The sequence below is a fragment of the Epinephelus fuscoguttatus genome, linkage group LG5 (assembly GCF_011397635.1).
Source record: "Epinephelus fuscoguttatus linkage group LG5, E.fuscoguttatus.final_Chr_v1".
Classification (NCBI taxonomy): domain Eukaryota; kingdom Metazoa; phylum Chordata; class Actinopteri; order Perciformes; family Serranidae; genus Epinephelus; species Epinephelus fuscoguttatus.
Window position 1 is genome coordinate 21,546,912 of NC_064756.1, and position 20,518 is coordinate 21,567,429.

The following is a 20,518-nucleotide window of genomic DNA, read 5'->3' on the forward strand; positions in this document are numbered from 1 at the left end:
ACACCGCCAACTACTGGTCTGGCATGTATACTGCAGCATTTTTGGTCATTTTTGCAGCTCCATGTGCACAGCGGTTGTTATCAAAATGTTGTCGTCTGAATGCGGAAAATTTTCAACACGAAAATGAGAAATGATTCCGTTTTCAGCGTATCGTTTTCGTGTAAACATGGCCTAGATGACTAAGAAAACAAACAAAGATGGTTTTGGTAAGGTTTTTTTTTTGTTTCTGTCAGATTTGAATGATATGTATTTTACAATGAGTTGACAAGGCCATTTAAGCTAACGTTATATTTAGTCAGAGTTCTCAAAACAGTGGGTGTGACACACTTTACAGCCAAACTAGCATGTGTTGTCACCATTAACAACAAACAGGAATCGGCATTATCTTTTGAGCACGATGGCAAACAGTTCAATGTCTGCTCTACCCTCCTTCTATTTTTCTGAACTTGCTTGAGAACTTGCTTCACTCTGTGCGATCATTGCATGGTCGTTATGATGCTTATTTAAATCATTCAAGTGTATTTTAACTTTTCTTTAACAAACCTTGGTTCATATTTGTTTTTAAAAATATTTTCTATTACATAAAGTGACTGACTTTCCGTGGAAACACTCTGAAGACACTCTCACAATGTGTGTTGTCTAACCTTTATAAATAAAGACAGTGTGTGACAGATGAACAGACATACAAAGCACAGTTTTATATCTACTGTGGGACATCAGAACTTTTTTACAGGATTGTGTAACACCTCGGACAATATGTGCTCCTGTGTGGCTTTATTTTATTGAAAAGGTGTTGAAGGTAAGAGAATACACAAAGACTTGTGATGGTTTAATGAACTGCTCAGTGTGTGTGAACAAAAAAGGTGCGAAGCTGCATTATTCTTTGGAAAAACACTCAGTGCACCATATCAATCAAACATGTATTGCTACAGTGAGGTGAAAACATCCCACTCTGGTTAATTTCATTCCTCTATTGGAAAAATTAGGACCACATATATGATCAGTTACAGTTTGTGGAAATGTTTTTCCATGAGGCCTATTTTGCAGCTGTTGTATATTCTTTAAATGCATGGTAATCAGTCTTAAAATAGGATTGCTCTTGGAGAAACCGGATCTTCAAACTCTTGAGGCACTATGAAATTAAAAAAAAAAGCGTAGAGTGAACAACATAAACACCATACATATACACAGGGGTCAGCAGCTCCCTCTCTGTTACATCCAGTGCAAAAGTCTAAGTCAAAGTTCAAGATGTGCCATCTTGATGCCTAAGTTTAGTTCAGCATGCAGCCAAGCAGTCTCTTTTCTCTCCCTTCTTATCCTGATCCATCCGCATTCTTCGCAACGCAGCTCAGAACGTCTTCGCCGAGGCCTCACTCGGATGTTTTAAAGTCTTTCCTGAGTTTGATCACAAACGAAGACCCCTGAAATAAAATAAGAGTTCGGATTAGGGCAGAGAGAAACAGCAGGATGTTAAGGAGGAAACTAACACTAGGTTTAAAATAAAAAACTGACAAAGAGGTGCACCTAAATCAGCACAAACCATACCGTACCACCAAAAGTCTGGGTGGTTATCATCCACCACAGATAAAGACTAACGGACTGAACTTGCCTTAGAGCTGTGAGTGAGAATTGACCTCCTTATGTGGAGAGTCAAAACTTACTCAGAGTCTAGTGGCGACTTTATTCCATTTCTGTGAAAAGGTTCAGTGTAAAATGAAAAAAGAGGGTTGTAGGTTCAAGTCATGAGCAGAAAATGCACCTTGTCAGTGTAAGAAAATAATGTAATATGGTGTTTAAGAGGAAAAGAAATGAGCAACAATTTCACCACTTTGATTTCAGCCCTGACAGATCTGCCATTATGTTACGAAAATGAAAAAGAATCAGTAAAATGCTCAGGTTTCTTTCTAGTCAGCTGATGAACTGTTCTTTCCCACTGTAGGCTGTTTCACTTCTGTACAGCCGAAACCCTTGCACTTGCCAAGAATTTCTCACGCTGAACCAATTTTGCTTGAGCGGACTAAACGGAATCACCCCCTTGGTTTTCCCTTTTTATGAGTAAATTGATATGAACTCCTGTGCGCTAACTTAAAAGGCGAATCCAAGGTGATGAAAGTGCTGCACATTCCGAAAGGTGTGGCTTTTGTAGATAGAGTTCAGTATGGAGGAGGAGAGCTGCTTTGCAAAGAGGCCAGAGAGAGGCAGAGACAGAGCGCATTCATGGCACTAACACTAAACACTAAAGCACAACCAAGCAGTCAGTTGCTTTTACTTACACAGATACCACTGCGCTCGCTCACTGCAGAGCTTACTTCTTCTTCCCGCCTAATGACATATTTTCAGTTTTTTTCTTCTGTGCCTCATTGAACAAAAGACACACCTTTATGTTAGCAAGTGGCTGGATGGGTGTGTGTAGTGTGTGTGTGTGTGTGTGTGTGTGTGTGTGATCCAACCCATGTGACACAAATTTCACAACTGATAATTAGTAGTGTAAGTAGCTCCAGGTGAAAAGCTGAAATGATACTATGTAGATTGACTTGGATTCGTTCTCTACGTGCCTCCTTCTCACAGCAGGAAACCTGTATTACTGCAACTGTTTTAACCAATAAACTAGACTAGACTAGACTGCCAGTGTAATCCAAACTAAATTTAATGTGGTATGGCCGTACAGGCACAAAAATATGTTTGAGACCATGCAGAAATGTCACTTTTGCCTGTGTGTGCAGGCTCAAACCACTCCTGTTCACTGCGTTTGTTGTCACTAAAAGTATCATAATGACAATAATATTCAGATATCCAGAATTCAAATGCACAACCTTGGGGTGAAATATGCTCATTTGCTTTCTGGCAGAGTATTCATAAACAAATGTAATTGAAATACATCAGCGTTTCACATGGAGTCTCTGCTAGTTGCCTCAAGAGTCTTAGGATAGAAGCAAAACAGAACATGATGCAGACTGTAATTTGAAGCGTCTTTTTTTGGGCTATATTAATAAAACTGGCTTGATCCGACTCGCAACTGGTCAGAGCCAAGATATATTTTGGCGCATGGCCCTCCATAAAACACAGAAATACTGCTTTTAGACGTTGCTTTTTTGAAGATGAACTGTTAGATGTTAAATATGGAGCTTTAGGGGTGTTGGTCAGCAGATTTTGTTACTATTTCACCATGCTGCACTAGCTGTTTCCCCATTCCCAGTCTTTGGCTTCCTTATATCAAATAGATACAGATGTGAGAGTGGCAAGAAAGTGAATTAGCATATTTCCCAAAATACCTGTGCCTTTACTGTAAATGGTTATTTTTTTTTCAAGTTTTCACATTGTGAAATCTCTCTTACTAACAAAAAAACAGTGATATTTTAACTCTCCCTACAACTTACCCACTCTATGAGTGTCAAGTGATGGAGTTTGACAGGTCTGTGATCATTTGAAAATAGTTTAACAGAGTATAACATAGAGATGTGTGGGTTTTTAGTATAGCTTGACTGTGCCTAAACCTAACTGTGTAGCTTTACTTGCCTAAACCTAACCATCATAACATTATGTTGAGTACGTAGCTTTACGATAAGTATAAAACAATGAGAATACCTCCAAAAAAAGTAATGCACCACAATTAATTTATAATCCATGTAATCTTGAAGGCTATGATTACATTTCCATTGTGCTCATGGGACTAAAGAAAGAAAGTCTGTGTAAGGAACAAACAAACACAGGACTTAACCCCAGAAAACTGGGGTTTGGGACTGTGTGAAACCAAGGAAACATTGAGTTTATTTAACCCTATGGGCCCTAGATGTTTTTGGGGTATTTTTACTGCCTTTACTTTTAAGCTCATATCACAGTCATTATAACCGCTACATACACATGCAATATCTTGTTTTTTTCCAGGACAATCTAGGCTAACCAGATTTGCCATCATTTCATGTCCTTCTATGTGCCTGTACTTTATATTAATTTTTATATCAATGAAAAAAACAAATCCGTGTGACTAAATTCTTACATTTTTTACATGTATCTCAGCATAGCAAGTTGGAAGTTGACATATTCTGCCATATATGAAGAGGGGAGACTCTCTGGAATCTGGCAATATAAGAACCATGATGGTGGGACATTCTGTCACTTCACAGATGTCCAAAACATGTGGTTTGTGCCAGGCAGACATGACTGCCAGTATTTTTTCATTATTGCAAGAAATTCCACTGACTCATTCACAAGTCAAAAATGTGTTTTATCTGAAAGAAACATGCAATATTTACATCTAAGATCAAAAATAGTCAACAAAGTGCAATGATGTCCTCCAAGATAATATTTCCCACTTTGTTTGCAGTAAACAAAGTTTGTTGTTGTTTTTCAGTTTCAGTTATATATTGGGGGGCATTTTGGGCATTGGGGGGGGGACATGTCCCCTTCAATGTATATGGTGGCTACGGCCCTGTCAGCATGGATAATTAGGCTGCAGTTGTCTGGGTGCGCAAAGGTGAAGTGCGCTTGTCTTGTCATACAAAGTTTGATGGAGTGTCAACTGGACAATATGGAGATATTTGCATCTTGAAAGCCGGACTACAAATGTGGATAGACAGGGAGAAACACACGCAAGCCTAAGACGTGGTAAGATATGATATTCCTCACTATATGAAGTGACTGGTAAGAAGATCTGTATAATGGATTGTAAGTCGGCTGAATCCAAGATGGCTGCTGGTTGGAAGCTCTGTGCTGATCAGCTCTAACAATCTATTGAATATCATGGAATTAACTCAACATCCGAGAGATTAGTTGAGTTTCTAAACTTCAAAAAGTAGTTTTGATCCAGTTTGTAGGGTTATTTTTTTGCTATTTTTTGAAGTTTTTGGCGTTTTTGATGACATGTGCTCTGCACTCAACATCACTGGATTACCTGGAACCCCAAAGTCTTTTGTTTCTAATGAACTTAACTTTTCTAAGAACTTCTATTGATGAAAAGAAACATGGCTACTAAGAAGTTATCAGAAGATATGGAAGAAGTTAAAAAGTCCCTTAACTTCATGTCAGAGGAGCTGAGCAAGGTGGTAAAACAACAGGTGGGCCTACTGGAGTTAATTGATGAAGTCAGACAACTGAAGGCTGTGATAAAAGAAAAAGACAGGAAGATTGAAGAGCTGGAGAGAAGAGTAGACGACCTGGAACAGTATACAAGAATGGAAGACCTGGTGATATCTGGGCTGGAGACAAACCACTACTCCTACGCACGGATCACAGCAGGTGACAAGGAGGGGGAGGATGCACCAAGAGGTGAAAAACTCTTACTTGAGCAGCAAGTCATTAAATTTTTCAATGATAAAGACATCCTCTTGGATAGTAACAATATATCTGCATGCCACACTATCCCACAAAAACAAAACAAGAGGCCAACCATCATAATCAAATTTGTGAACAGAAAACATAAAATTGAGCTGCTAAAGCTTGCAAAGAAACTGAAGGGAACAGGAGTATATGTAAACGAGCATCTCACAAAGAGAAATACTGAAATTGCACGGCAGGCAAGACTCCTGAAGAAGGAAAAGCGCATTCAAGACACCTGGACAAGGAACTGTAAGGTATTCATAAGACTCAATGGTATACCAGAACAGGCCAAAGTCATTGCTGTCAGAGATATCAAGGATCTTGAGAGATATAAGTGAAAAATTATGAATTAGTGGAGAAATGTCTTCTTTTTTCTTTTTTTTTTTTTGTTTATTTGTGTGATGTGATCAGTGTGATACATGTGGGAAATAATACTTGGGCATGATAATGTGTGAACACACAAAGTTAAAATCTTTTGATTTTCAAGATCACAGGTTTTATGAGTTAGAAAATGGCATTGATCCAGACATCCATTTCTATCAGAATGTTAATATGACCTGTGAATATTATTCTGAGGAAGAGTTAAATACTAAAATGAAGGGTTTTTCATTGATCCACTTTAACAGCAGGAGTCTTTACAGTAATTTTACTAAAATTAAAGACTATCTCAAACAGTTTCAAGAAAAGTTTACTGTTGTAGCAATTTCAGAAACATGGTTGAGTGATGATAAAGAGCTGGAGGATGGACTCGAGGGATATGAAATGTTTTGGCAAAACAGAGTGAATAGAAGGGGAGGGGGTGTTGCTATATTTGTAGTTTTGGGTTTCAAATGTAAAGTTATCAGTAACATGACAGCTGTAATTGATGATCTGATGGAATGTTTGACCATTGAAATTAAGGTGGAAAGAGCCAAAAACATATCAATTAGCTGCATTTATCGTACACCAGGATCCTGCATTGATCATTTTAACACAAAGATTTTGGAAATACTTGAAAAACATAAAGAGAAGGTGACTTTTGTTTGTGGTGACTTTAACATTGATTTACTAAAGTCAAATGATCATAAGAAAACTGCTGAATTTATTGATACTATGTTTAGTTTTGGTTTCTATCCATTGATCTTAAAGCCCAGCAGGATAACTAAGGATAGTGCTACTTTGATCGATAATATTTTTGTAAATATAACTGATGGGAATATAAATAGTGGACTGTTGGTGACAGATGTCAGTGATCATTTGCCTGTTTTTGCAGTTCTTGAAAGGAACAATAAGTTTAATTTTCCAGAGAAAATTCAGACTCATTATTTAGGTAGAGTGAAAACACCAGAAGCAATTGCAGCTCTTAAAACGGGATTGGCAAATCATGACTGGCATGAAGTTTATGTGGAGGATACCAATGATGCTTACAATGCATTTTTGGATACATTTATGACACTTTATGACAGATATTGTCCAGTGAAAAAGTTTACACAGAATTCTAAAAATAGGAGAAAATCATGGTTAACAAAGGGACTGGAGAAGGCTTGTAAAAAGAAAAACAAGCTATATATGGAATTTTTAAAGCATCGAACAAAGGAAAAGGAGGACAATTATAAAAAATATAGAAACAGACTGACATCTATTATGCGATGTCAAAAGAAGATGTATTATGAACAATTGTTTCAAAAATATAAAAGGAATATTAAGGCTACCTGGAGTGTATTGAATAAGGTGATCAAAAATCATAATGATAGGTGTTTTCCAACAAACATTGTTAAGAGTGACAATTCAGTGACTGAGGATATTGAGAGCATGGTTAATGAGTTCAACGATTACTTTGTTAATGTAGGTCCTAACTTAGCAAAAGAGATTCCCCTTATAGGTGGAAAAGATGAAACCTTTAATTTAACTCTCAATAAATGTAACACCATGTTTCTTGGGGGAGTTTGTGAAAGTGACATTTTAGAAGTAGTAAAAGAATTTAAGAGTAAAAAATCCACTGACTGTAATGACCTAAATATGTCACTTATAAAAGAGGTTATTTTTTGTGTCCTTGAGCCATTAACATATATCTGTAACAAATCTTTTCAAACTGGTATTTTTCCAGATAAGATGAAAATAGCCAAAGTGATCCCAATCTATAAAAATGGAGATAAGCAATTTGTGTCAAATTACAGACCAGTTTCTTTACTGCCTCAATTTTCTAAAATTCTCGAAAAATTGTTTGTAAAGAGATTAGATTCCTATATTGAGAAATATGATTTATTGAATGACCATCAGTATGGGTTTAGGAGCAATCGCTCAACATCATTAGCAGTGATGGAATTTGTAGAAAACATTGCAACAGTTGTAGATAATAAGCAGTTTGGAGTAGGTGTGTTTATTGATTTGTGTAAAGCATTTGATACGATTGATCACTCTTTACTTCTACAGAAATGTGAACGGTACGGCATAAGAGGTATAGCACAACTTTGGTTACGAAGTTACTTAAATAATAGGTTTCAATATGTGAGCATTGATGATATTAAATCTCATCTTAAGCATGTAAACTGTGGAGTTCCACAAGGCTCAGTGTTGGGACCAAAGTTATTTATACTTTATATAAATGATATTTGTACAGTAAGTGATACATTAAAATATGTTGTGTTTGCAGATGATACTAATTTATTTTGTTCTGGAGGAACATAAAGGAGTTGTTAAAAACTGTAGAAAAGAATTGATGAAATTAAACAAATGGCTTGCTTTAAATAAACTATCGCTAAATGAAAGTAAAACTAAATTTATGTTGTTCTGGTAAACGGACTAACATTGAGGTAAAACTGAATTTAAACAATGTTGAAATTGAAAGAGTATATGAAACAAAGTTTTTGGGAGTAATAATAGATGATAAAGTTTGTTGGAAGCCTCACATAAAGCATGTAAAACAGAAATTATCCAAGTCTATTTTTATTCTTTACAAAACAAGAGATTTATTGAATAAGAGCTGCCTTCATTTGCTGTACTTTTCACTTGTGATGCCTTACATGACATACTGTGCTGAAATTTGGGGAAATACATACAAAACGAACCTAGATCCAATAATTAAACTGCAGAAAAGGGCTATTAGGATAATAAATGGAGTTGGATACCGTGATTCTACAAATCAGCTTTTTATAAGATCACACACATTAAAATTTTTGGACATTGTATATTCAAAAACATTAGAAATTATGTTTCGAGTGGTAATTAAGACAATTCCCGTTTGTATTCAAAAAATGTTTAAGCTAAGGCATGTGGTTTATAACTTAAAGGGGTTGCTAATGTTTGAAACTCAAAAAGTCAGAACTAATCTAAAGTACAGATGTGTGTCAGTTTTGGGTGTAAAATTATGGAATGGACTGAACGATGAAACAAAAATGTGTAATTCTATGTCAGTCTTCAAGAAGACTTTAAAATTTAATATTATCAAAAGTTACAATGAAATTTGATGATTTGAAGTCATTTTGATGATTTGAATTCAATTTTTCTGTTTAAGTTAGCATGTGTTTTGTAATGATGTATTAGTACTGATGTTTTATTGTGAATTATTCAGTTAATCCTCTGATGGTATAGGATAGGCAAAAATAAGCCTTGGGGCTTCAGCCTACTCCTTTTTCGGTTGCTATCTGATAAATTCCTTTGTAAAAACATGATTTTATTTTTGTTGTTAAACCGAAATAAAGCATTCATTCATAAAGAAACTCGTCAGGTTTTTATTTTGTAGACAATTGATCTGGATTTATAGCGTGATGGGATGACAGCACAATGATGTGTTATACATCTGTTATACATCATTTTATTGTAACTTTATCAATTTTTTTCGCTGTGAAAACACTACTGACAAGTGCTTGGCCTTGTCGGAAAGCTAGAGTTCCGCTGTTTCACGTCATATGCGTGGCTTCTCGTCATGGAGAAAATCCACAGAGAAGAACGGGTGTGAATCTGGATGCATTATGCGTCCTTCGGGCCCATAAGGTTAAGGCACGTTGTTACCAAGTTTCTGTCCCAAAACCTAACTTATGAACATTACATTAGGTACATAACTTTATGTTCAATACATGATGACACCCAACCATGTGTCTTTTTCTAAACCTAACCTTATGTGCTTAGCTAGCTAGTTAGGCTGTTCTCATGCAGTTTGCACATGTACGTACGAAAAGTTAGGCAATGATTAATTCATAACCACGTAATCAGGAAAGCTGTGATTATGTGGCCAATGTGCTCATGGGAGAAAAAAAAAAGAAAGTTCGTGTAAGCAACAAACAAATACAGGACTTTATCCCAGCAAACTGGTGTTGGTGAGAAACCAAGTCAACTTTGAGTTATTTTAAGGTACTTTGTCACCATGTTTCTTTCCCTAAACCTAGCCTATGAAACGATATGTTAAGTACGGAGCTTTATGTTGAGTGCCAAACAGTGGCGCTATTTGCAGGGAGCTAATTTGTTAGATATCATATACAAACTGTTGTATGTGCATTTTCATAAGATATCATTGGAACCATAGATAGATAGATAGATAAAATAAAATAGGTTCTACCTCTGTCATGGCATCGTCAATCTGTTTCAGCTCCTCATAGTGGTCTCGAGAGTCTCTCAAAGGTTGAACCATGATCTCCTCAATCTGAGGGAAAAGCTGTTGGGCACCACAGTAAGAACATTCATTGTAAATCAGTGTCTGTATTTGTAAAAGAACACATCTTACAAACATATCGCCCTACCTTCATGACAGTCTCAAACATTGGGATGAGGACAAACTTGATGAATCCAATCTGAGCAGTGGGTTTGGTGACTTTATCTCTGTCCATGAAGGGAGCCACGGGGAGACCCTCTGACTTCTCCCTGTCACTCTGGGAAGCACAGAAGTAGAAATATTGTCATTTGGTACAAAACATTGATGATCATGTGTAGCTATTTTTTTTACAATGTGCTTTTTCTTTCATCTTGAGTTGACATGATTGATTTAGAAAATGGATTTCCAAGGGTTATGTGAAAGCTTTGGTTGAGGTCACCTGCATGAAATACTCCTCCAATAGGCAGTCCACCCATGGCTCAGCCACCTCAGTGGGCCTCACTTCGTTGGAAATGTCACAGCACTTGATCAAAACCATCTTCAGCTGAAAACACATGCACATGTAAAAACATAATCACACATGAAACACAGGACGTAGAATCCTTTGTATCATCATATGCGTACATCATCATCTCCTTTATGTCTGTGACTACTCTCCCTATTACACTAATACAATCCATTTGGCCTTTCCTGATTACAGCGCACTCAACAGATATAGGCATGTGCAGAGCAATAAACAGCTGCTGTCGGGTGGAGATGCAACGTGATCTCGTGAGGCATAATGTATACATACACATGTCACATGCTCCTCATTGGTGAAGTCAAAGTTATCCACTTTTTGCTTGAAGGAGTCTAGTATCTCCCCATGTCTGGCCATGTCGGTGGCCAGGATGAGGGTGATGATTGCCTGGAAGTATAAAAGTAAAACCAAAGTCTGTTTGCAAGACATTTGCTTACATTTAAAATCAAAATAGTCTTTAAAGAACAGTGTGTTAGATTTAGGGGGATTTTATGGCATCTGGGGGCGAGGAATGCAGATTGCAACCAGCTGAAATTTCTACCGGTTAGAATTCCCTCAGTGTTGATTGTTCAGGAGGTTTTTATTGGAGCCAAATTATCCGCAGAGGTCTCCTCCTCTCCAAAACAAACGGACCTGGTGATTTAAAAAGCTAAGAACACTAAATAAAGCAGTTTAAAAAAATCAGTGTTTTTCAATGCTCTCATTATGGTGGGGCTACTTACTATGATGGCCATTGTGAAAACACAAATAGCCCTATCTAGAGCCAGTGTTTGTTTGCAGGTGGCTACTATAGAAACACATAGATGCAGACCCACTCCCTTTGTAGATGTAAATAGCTCATTCTAAGGTAATGAAAACACCACTGTTCTTATTTTCAGGTAATTGTACACTAAAGAAAACATGCATATTATATTAGATTCTATTTCTGCCAATACATCCCCCTAAATCCTACACACTGAACCTTTATGATGAATATGTTACAAGCCTGTGTAGGATTGAGATAAAACTCAGCATGCTTGGCATGTATAGACTAGTGAGAGTTTTACATCTCACCTGTCGGATCTGTTTGAAGGCCTCAGGATCCACATTTGCAAAGATATTGCACTCAGGAAGAGAGAGGATCTGGAAGGCCACGGCACAGTGATGGTTCTCTAGTGGAGATATGTCGTTGTAGCGCACTGCCAGCTCTGTGCGGGCATTGATTTGGTACCTGGTAGATGGATGGCATGGGTGAATGGATGGATTGATATTATATTCCCATGAAGCTTCCCTGATAAGAGAGGTCCTGGCCTTCCCAAAACTCCGACCAAAAACAACACAATAATGTGAATCGGTGTGTTTTCATACCTGAACTCTCTCCATGCTGAACTAGTTTCACAGTTCATTGACAACAGTGTTGTGCAGAGGATGTCAAAACATACTGGGGTCAATGGGCATCTGCAGTGCTACATCTGTCAACACACCTACGGAGAGAATAGTGGGTCTTACGTGTTGTTGTAGCCAGGGTGGTCCAGGTCATGACACACTGCAGCTGTCATTAGAATCCCCATGTCTGTGAGAGTCAGCTTCTCCTGGACAACAGTGCAAATGAAAGGTGTTATTACAAACTATCCAAAAATTGGCAAAATGTTCAGCCTGCGTAGTCACTGGATGGTCAAACAAAATAGGACTTGTAAGAACTTGTGAGCATACCTGTAGGTTGCAGAGGTGAATCATGCCATACATCATCTGACTAACGCAGAAGCAGTGGCGAAAGTTGTGGAAAGGGTTGTTACGGTAGTTCTCCTGAATTGCCAACTAGAAGACAAGAGAGATTATTCATTCAGTATCTCCAGCCCTGTACCATTTGAAAATGGTTTTGTTGTCTGTGTCAGAAAACTGACACTACTCATAGTGACCCCCCTGCTTTTCCAGCAAAAGCTTGTTTGAAATCTGCACCATGTGCATGGTGTTATGCAGAATATCCATGTGCTCAGTTGTCTTTTACAGCTCTGACTTTACCAGCCAGCGTTTGAGTGTGATCGGGTTCATGTTGAATTCCTTCACCAGTCCCAAGTCATGGTACATATACTCCAAACAACTTAGCATCTGCAGCCACAAAGGGAGAGAAAGGACATTTAGTCACTTGGATAACATAGAATGGAACTGACTGATTGAGTTATAGAGCAGCAATGTCAACAAACCTCGTTATGTTCCCAGTGCCAGACGTCAAACGTTGGCTTCTTGAGCGCCTCAATGGTCTCCTGAGACAGTGTGTACTGTATATGCCAAATAAACAAGACCATCAGAATGTCTATAGAGCTAACTTTGTCCAACAGTAATGAAAATAAAAGTCCCATTGGACGTACCTTCGGGTAATTGGGGACATCTCGTCTAGGAGTGACTTTCTTCCCATCGTCTGAGAAGTTGTATTTGCATGGACAATTCACTCTGAATTAGATTTAAAAAATGAAATAAAAGGAAAAAAGACGTGATTTGGTCTCTGTTGACATCTGTAAGTAAGATGTCTAAATGTCTAAAGGCCCAGACACACCGAACCAACGTTAAAGAACTAGTGTTGACGAATGCCGAATGTTTCGTCGCATCACCTTGCCCAACACATTCTCACTCCGACTTCATCACATAATGACGTTTTGGCCGTGGACTTTCCACGTCCACATACGACGTGCAAGGTACTCTGGGTGCATTGGTTGTTGATGTTCTGGGACACAGTGTCAGATTCTGCTCTTTCAAGATACACTTTACATTTACATACAGTTTCTTTCAAAATAAATGCACTGCATCGATACAACAACACTGCAAATTGACGTGTTTTTTTTTTGTTACCTTCAACGACAAAAGGCAACAAAAGGAAGTGGTTAGGTTTACGAAAAGAGAACAGGGTTTGGCTTTAGAATCTTACGGGACGTGAACACTGCTCTCTCAGGTGAAAGTTGATGCTTGTTGGACCCACCCGCCACAAATCCCACCCGCCGATGTTAAGGGATGCCTATTTTGTTGGTTTCTGATGCCCCAAGCCACTGCCCCAGCGTAGGATATCGACAACATCGGAGTGAGAACGTGCTACCTTGCCTGTATCTCAGCAAAAAAAATTGCACCAACCGCAGACTCTCCATACCAGCAGGTGGCAGTAGTGTGTATTTGTTATTGAAACTGGGAAACCAGGAGCTCGACAGGACAGACTCAAGATGCTAGTTAGCCAGTTAGCACATTAACAACACAACACGATGCTGATAAAACAACTGACATTCACCATACACTAGCGAACAATAACTCCAACAAGTACAAACCATTTCTGCCAATGAGCTCAATGGCTAAAAAAGGATAATCTTACCTAATAAAACAAGTATCAGTTTCAGTTACATTTCTTTTCTCATGCACTGAACTGAACTGCAAATTAGAATGATTTCATTCACGGACAGACTCCGCTTTCTCTGATGCTGATTCAACATGCTGAAGCAGTTAAGAAAAAGCCGACAAAGGGCCGACTACTGCTAACAGTGTGTGATAACATTGACCGGCGACCAACTGTTGGCATGGTGTGTCAGGGCGCTAACTTTTTATTCATTTCACCTGCTGCCACCCCTTGAAGTCATCTCATCTCGTAGCTTCTTCAGATCATTTTTACACTTCTCAATCTCCACCACCTTCAAGCCCTCCACTGGAACAAAATGACAGGAAATATCACAGTTTGGCTTCATCGCAGTTTAGTTGTATTCATGTTTAACTCTGTATTGCATTAGAAAGGGATTTCTCTTGGGATCCTTTTATTTAAACTAAAGCTTTACTATAAAATGTACCACTTACGTTCCACTCTCTTCTCCAGCATTGCTAGCCTGTTGGTGACCTCAGTCTTCAATTCGTTGATGCGAAAGGCTCTGTGAGAGGGGATAATAGAAAACGATAAGAGACTGACACATATATCACATGGTTCGTTGGTCATAACGACAAAATAAACCTGGAAGGGGGCCTAAAAAATAAACAACAAAGGTGAAAGAACTGATTTAAACTTGCCTCTATGGGTTGAAGCTTGCGTTATCACTTAAAGTCCCTGGTGTCAGGTATGTGTGTGAGGTATGTGTGAGGGTGGGGAAGGGCAGGCTTCAGCCATAACATAACATAAACAACTGAGGCGTTACCTGCTGAACTGATCAGCCACCTGGGACAACACGTTCTGAAACATGTCCTCCTTCTCTGCAGACATAATACACTCCTGGTAAATTATCGTAAACAGCACTCACATTGTCAAGACTGCTATTTTCAAGCACAGTAGTATTTAAACTGTGGATGTGAGGTTGGTGCATGAATGTGTGTGAATGTGAGGTGGTTAGAGTGAAAGGAAAATAATGGTGGCAGCTTACCTCCAAGCTGACCAGAAGACAGAGGGACGACTTTGTACAGACAGCTGTGAGGAAATCAGAGGAGCGGTTAGTATTCTGAATTCTTGGCATTGGCTTAGCAATTTCTACGTTTCTTTTTGTTTTGTTTTACAGTTAATAGAACCACCACAAAGTCAATTTAATAACTGTGGTGTAGATGTGGTCAAAAGCTCTATGAATGCTACTAAATGGACCGGGTGGTGAGATTGTTTTGTCAACTACTGTTTCCAATTCCAAAGGTTTAGATTGTAAAACAAACAAACAAACAAAAAAAGTCTAGGCTCTAAAACGAGGTAGAGGTTTAGAAAAAAGATGACATACGTATAGATACAGTAGAACTCCCTTATAATTATCTTACTCTCTGGGTCAGCTTTGCTATCAAGGGCCCACCCTATGGGACATTACTGACCAGGCATTATTAATCCACCTGACAAGGGCAGCTTCAACCACAGGTGCTTTCCCCATGTGCATTTGCTTTCTGTCTCCATCATTAACAGCCATGATTATTTCTCTGAGTTTGAGGAGATTAACATTAAACAAGGTAGCCTGAGTTTTGCTGCTGTATCTTGCTGGCTGATTTTTGGCAGTTTGTCATAAGCTTCAAGGAGACTACATTTTTCACTGAGAGGAAATGACTTTCTTTCTCACATCATGATTTCAGTATGCAAGCAGCAGCAGCCTCAGGCAGCCAGCTGAAAGCAGAAAGGGTACCTCAAGGCAAAGTATCATGGCAGTAAAATACAAAAAATTGTACAGATTTACCCTTGATCTAAACTGTTTTTCCATATGTTGTCACTTATAAAAAAAAAAATCCAAAATGAACACTGTGAGCAGACGTCTTGATTGCTATGAGTAAATCATTTTTATAGGAAAGATTCTGTCCCAAACTTTTCGATCCATATAAGCGGTTGATCACTGTAAAAGTAATCACTATAAGCAGGTTCCACTGTATGTGAGTCTCTCCTCAATTTGAATATATTACTTTGGTGAGTTGGTGGGCATGGTGGGATCTATGGAGACCATGGCTCCCTCTGGGTCCACCATCATAATGGCAGTGTTCCTGCAGGGAGAGGATCAGAGGAGAAGGGAGAAAAGTAGAAACACACACAGTTTGATATTGTTTTACACTATTTCTCAAACGATGACGTCTTTTGAAATTAGTTTCTGTCTTTTTCCCCCCTGAGGAGTGAGACAGTGTTAAATATCATAGTAGAGTTAAACAGAAATGATCTACATTCAATCATTTTGTTTTCTGTGATATACACAAAAATGCATACGCGCATTGTGCCTAGAGTATACAATCTCCCATAGGTGTAGATTTCAGGGGAGATATTTTAAGCATATGCATGTGTCGTCCTCTCCTGTAGCAGAGGACAAATACATCTTGATGCAGAAAAGGCACAAATTGGGGGATAAAAACTCACCAATGTGCTGGAAGTTACATGTTTGATGCTTAAAATTTGAAGGACCCCCAAACGCTCGTATCATAAAGTCCCCCGCAAAGTTGAAAATGAAACCCACACCCTTGTTTTCACCCATATTATTATGTAGAGTCAGTGAATATTTTGGATTGCTGATTGAAAGAGCAAGAGGGAAGAGTTCCAGCTGGAAGAACGGTGCATAAAAAGTTTATTTTCCTCAATAAAAGCAAAGCAGAGCTCAAGGCAGACGATGACTCCATCTTGCTTTTATGATTTATTAGTGTGCTTTGACGTGCACGGCCGTTGCAGTATGTCTTTCTGACTATGACATACAGGGTTTTTATTGTATGTTAGTGGCTGCTTTACTGCATGATTATCTTGTGTGATATTTTTAAGCAGCTTCATGTAAAGGTTTTCAAATAAAGAGACAGATTACGGAGTGATGTAATATACACGGGAATAAACAAAGTGAGGAAACAAACCTGGGAATGTTAGACGAGGAACACAGGAGCTCCTTGATGTCACATGGGCTGCAGTGCCGACTGAACACCACCTATGAGGTAAACACATTTTCTATTAATTCATACGCATCTGACGGCAGAAGGCTTTTACATCAGATGAACATAGCAGAGCGGTAATTTATTATCACGTCATGTTTTATGAGAAACCCTCTTCTGTGGCCCACAAACCCAACACAGTGCAATCTGTGTCTTCCCAAAGGCACACCTGCACGCAAACAGCTGCTGTGGTTTTGATATAAGGCCTCAGTGTTCACACAGGGCGGGAAGGTTATCAAATTTCATGCGTTTTTTAGTCAGCCGAGTCACATGGGAACGCAAAGTAAGGTCGGCTCGTTTTATGGTTGAATACAGTCAAGTCAGCTGAGGGACCAGCGAGGGGAAGGGAAGGACAGCTGGAGTGTGAGTGTGTGCATGGAGATCTTGAAGATAGCAACATTATCCGCGCCTGTCACGCAGTCAGCCCAGTTGACAAGACTTGGTACTGTACATGAATAGAGATTACATAAACTGTGTATATGGCAAAAAGTGGGAGCATCAACCTTGTGCAAAAACTGTCGTCTTACATCTTGAAGGGAACAGGTGTAGCAGACAAACATTCAGCCTCAGGCCGTGGGCTCGGAGCTCTTGAACAGACATGTGTCATCGCCAGCTCTCTACTTGAAGCACTCTACATCAGCAGATCAGCAAGTGTGTATTTATCTGTATCTCGGCACATTTGGCCTTAAACCATTTGTTATGACTGTTTAAATGATCCCTGAAATGTTGCTCTGCTTGTTATGACTAAATAAGGAGTCAGAGTTGCACTTTATTTTGCATTCCACATTTTCTTCTTTTATGCATCACCACTGATTAATATCTCAATTGTTGTGTATAACAGAGCTGTAAACCAGCAGAAATTAACACTTGTGTGTAAGCTGGTAACAACAGGTGTTTGGTTCTGTCAGTAACAGGATGAGGCTAGCTGCTCTGAATCACCATCTAATTTCCTCCTTAGGTGAGGTTAGTCCACTGGGAATATCTGCTATGTGGGTCAAGGAGGCGAATTACAAAATGATTGATTTAATTGCCATAATTAAAGTTTTTTAAGGTTGTTTTATAAGTGAACCCATTATTAAATCTGTAATGCCCTGAAATAAAATAAAATAAAATAAAAATTAAAATAAAATGGAATTTAATAAAATGAAATACAAAAGTAAAATAAAATAAAATAAAAATGAAAAATAGAATAAAGTTGATAAATAAATAGAAAGCTAAATTTAATAAATGAGTCCCAACTGTGTGCATTTAAACATATTTTGGATTGTTTTACCAAAATAATCCATACAATATTAATTCCAGTATCTTTAACTAACTGATTAATTAATTTTGTCGACTAGTTGAATGCCTTATGCAGTATTTTCTACGTTTCCATACTTATGGTGTACAGTTACCATTTTTGTGAGTCATAATCTGCATGCGTTTACATTTTTTCCCAATCCTATTCATGGTATATGACACTATTTGCTGGCAAAAAAAACAACAACAAAAACAATAAATAAAATAAAATAAAAAATAAAATAAATGCAAATTAAAATAAACAATAAAAAAAATCTATTAAAAGAAAAGACAAAAGTAAAAAGCTTAACTTTATAGTAAAACCAGTCCCTTTAAAGCAGCATAAAATACATTTCCAAAATGTATTGCATACTGAAACTTGTTACATTTCTATTAAACAGGGGAAACTTAAAGGAATTTAACAATGTAAACAATAAAAAGATTCCAGAAATACAGAATTTCCCCAGAACTGGTCCCACCTTTTGCACTTTCCCATCCACATCCAGGTAAATGGTTTTGGGGGCATAGGAGGAGGAGCTGGAGCCCATGTTGACCTCCCTCTCCTCTCTTACACGCCCGCAGAGACTCTGGCTCGAAGCCCCGATAAACAAACCTGATGAGCCAGAAACAAACAAGAGGAGAAACACGTTCTTTTTCACACACACACACACACACACACAACTGCATACATTCATGCAGATACAGCCGAGTGTATACACTAATGCATGACTTAGGATAGGAAAGCATCAGCAACAGGTGAGAATGCTCAGTTTTTGTCAACAAATTTGATACAGCATAATTCTAAATTTCTTTGCCGTTGCCAGTCTTCACTTTTAAAGAAAGAAAAATAAAGAAGGAATACAAAGACAAAACATTACCATGGAAAATGTATAAAACCTTAGAAATAAACCAACCATTTACATGTATTATTTTACATAACACAGCCAGTTTTAACAATACAATCAATTTTTTTTCTTTCAATAAAACAAAAGACATAATTACACAGGTAATACAGTTTTATATAAATTTATATTTAAATATCACAGTCAAATTAACTATTGAAAAGGATCAGCACTCACAGTGTCAGCGACGCAGCTTCCCCTGTGGAGATGGGAGGTAATGTCCCAGGTGCCAAGGATGCAGCTGACTCACATACGGACACAAACACATGCAAAAGGAGAGCCACAGAGGAGGAGACAGAGGATGTGAGTGACGGAGAAGGTGAGGAAGGGTATGTGTGAGGGAGCCAGAGGGGTATGGAGTACTATGACTATAACAGGCACTCTTGCCTGTTGCCAGGGGACAGTTACTATGGAGAGAACAAAAAGACAACCCTAATGTCTTAAGTGGTGGAGGGCTTTCACCTGCACTGGTTGCACACTTCTTATCGTAGTCTGATTCACTCTATCTCAGAGGGGGGCAGCAGAAACATACAAGCAATATGACTTAATCTGAGAATAAAGTGTTTACTGCACAGCTATCTGATTGAAACCTGGTTAGAAAATTACATTATGGCTGTGCTCTGTTAAAAAGAACAATTATTATTGACCTAAAAGGCACACAGTGTACGCTGACTACTGATTAAAGCTCTCAACGATACATGGAAAATGTGATGTTATCAGGGGGACTCCACTTCTGACCAAGGGGGGCCTAATTTCAAGTGAGGCTTTGTTCTTTCTGTCAGCCACTGAGCCGCATGAGTGCTGAACTGCATGTGCATAGTACATGCTGAACGACTGTATTTGTGTTTGTGGTTTGTTTTCTATGCACGTGTGTGTGTGATGCCTCCCCAGACCACTCATCCACTCCATCATTGAGAAGCAGCCTACAGATGGTTTTGTCAGACAAGTTCAGCAGACACTTAAGATGATTTTGAAGTACATTTTATTTTTAGGAACAATCTCTAATTGATGCATATAATTTCATGTCATGGTGATTTTATTTTTATAGCCCATTTTATAGCCCTTGATTTATCTTGAGGGTCTTTACAATCTGTACACTGTCCATCTTTAGACCCTTAATCAGAAAATAAATCACAAAAACTCCCTCAAGGAAAAAAGGGAGAAACCTCAGGAAGAGCAACAGCAGAGGGGTCCCTCAACAGATGCTGTGGAGGAAGTATTAGTTCATGTTCATGTCATCATCACCCATCATTCAAAATACACACAAGTAAAAGTCCTGAATTCAAAATCCCACTTCAGTAAAAGTGAAAAAGCATTATGAGCAAAATGCACCTACTAACAGTGTTAAAATAAAATATGTTTTATGCAGTAAAATGACCCATGTAACTGATGTATGATTATAAATAACAATAAAATGTAATGCAGATGCTTTAATATATAAGGAGCTTTTCCCTGTTGCAGCTGGTCAAGACAGAGCTAGACCAAGACAAATCTGAGGGGTCATAATGTGACTAATGTGAAAGAAAAGAGGAATAAACCATACAAATTTGTATTATCTCTTTAGATGCTTCTCTGATC

The 20,518-nt window shown here is 38.3% G+C and overlaps 1 protein-coding gene across 1 annotated transcript; it reads right to left on the reverse strand.

The window, feature by feature from the left end:
• Nucleotides 1-680: 680 nt before the first annotated feature.
• On the reverse strand, nucleotides 681-19,177 carry pde9ac (phosphodiesterase 9ac). The gene is made up of 20 exons (XM_049576393.1): nucleotides 19,118-19,177; nucleotides 18,518-18,651; nucleotides 16,686-16,756; nucleotides 15,765-15,842; nucleotides 14,765-14,808; nucleotides 14,543-14,597; nucleotides 14,211-14,281; nucleotides 13,977-14,064; nucleotides 12,752-12,833; nucleotides 12,587-12,661; nucleotides 12,405-12,491; nucleotides 12,096-12,200; nucleotides 11,892-11,974; nucleotides 11,457-11,613; nucleotides 10,677-10,790; nucleotides 10,323-10,427; nucleotides 10,032-10,160; nucleotides 9,851-9,946; nucleotides 2,274-2,356; nucleotides 681-1,421 (listed from the first exon to the last, which is right to left on the reverse strand). Exons 2-19 carry the CDS (start codon nucleotides 18,584-18,586, stop codon nucleotides 2,306-2,308), a joined length of 1,560 nt encoding a protein of 519 aa, XP_049432350.1. The 5' UTR covers nucleotides 18,587-18,651; nucleotides 19,118-19,177; the 3' UTR covers nucleotides 681-1,421; nucleotides 2,274-2,305.
• Between the last annotated feature and the right edge of the window lie 1,341 nt (nucleotides 19,178-20,518).

What these genes read in the sequence shown, in the direction of transcription:
- pde9ac (XM_049576393.1), bottom strand. Translation starts at nt 18,586, where the DNA reads ATGGGCTCCAGCTCCTCCTCCTATGCCCCCAAAACCATTTACCTGGAT. An exon ending in TCCTCGTCTAACATTCCCAG is followed by an intron (nt 15,843 to 16,685) that starts GTTTGTTTCCTC and finishes CTCTCCCTGCAG; the next exon opens with GAACACTGCCATTATGATGG. An exon ending in CACCCTGGCTACAACAACAC is followed by an intron (nt 11,614 to 11,891) that starts GTAAGACCCACT and finishes TCCATCTACCAG; the next exon opens with GTACCAAATCAATGCCCGCA.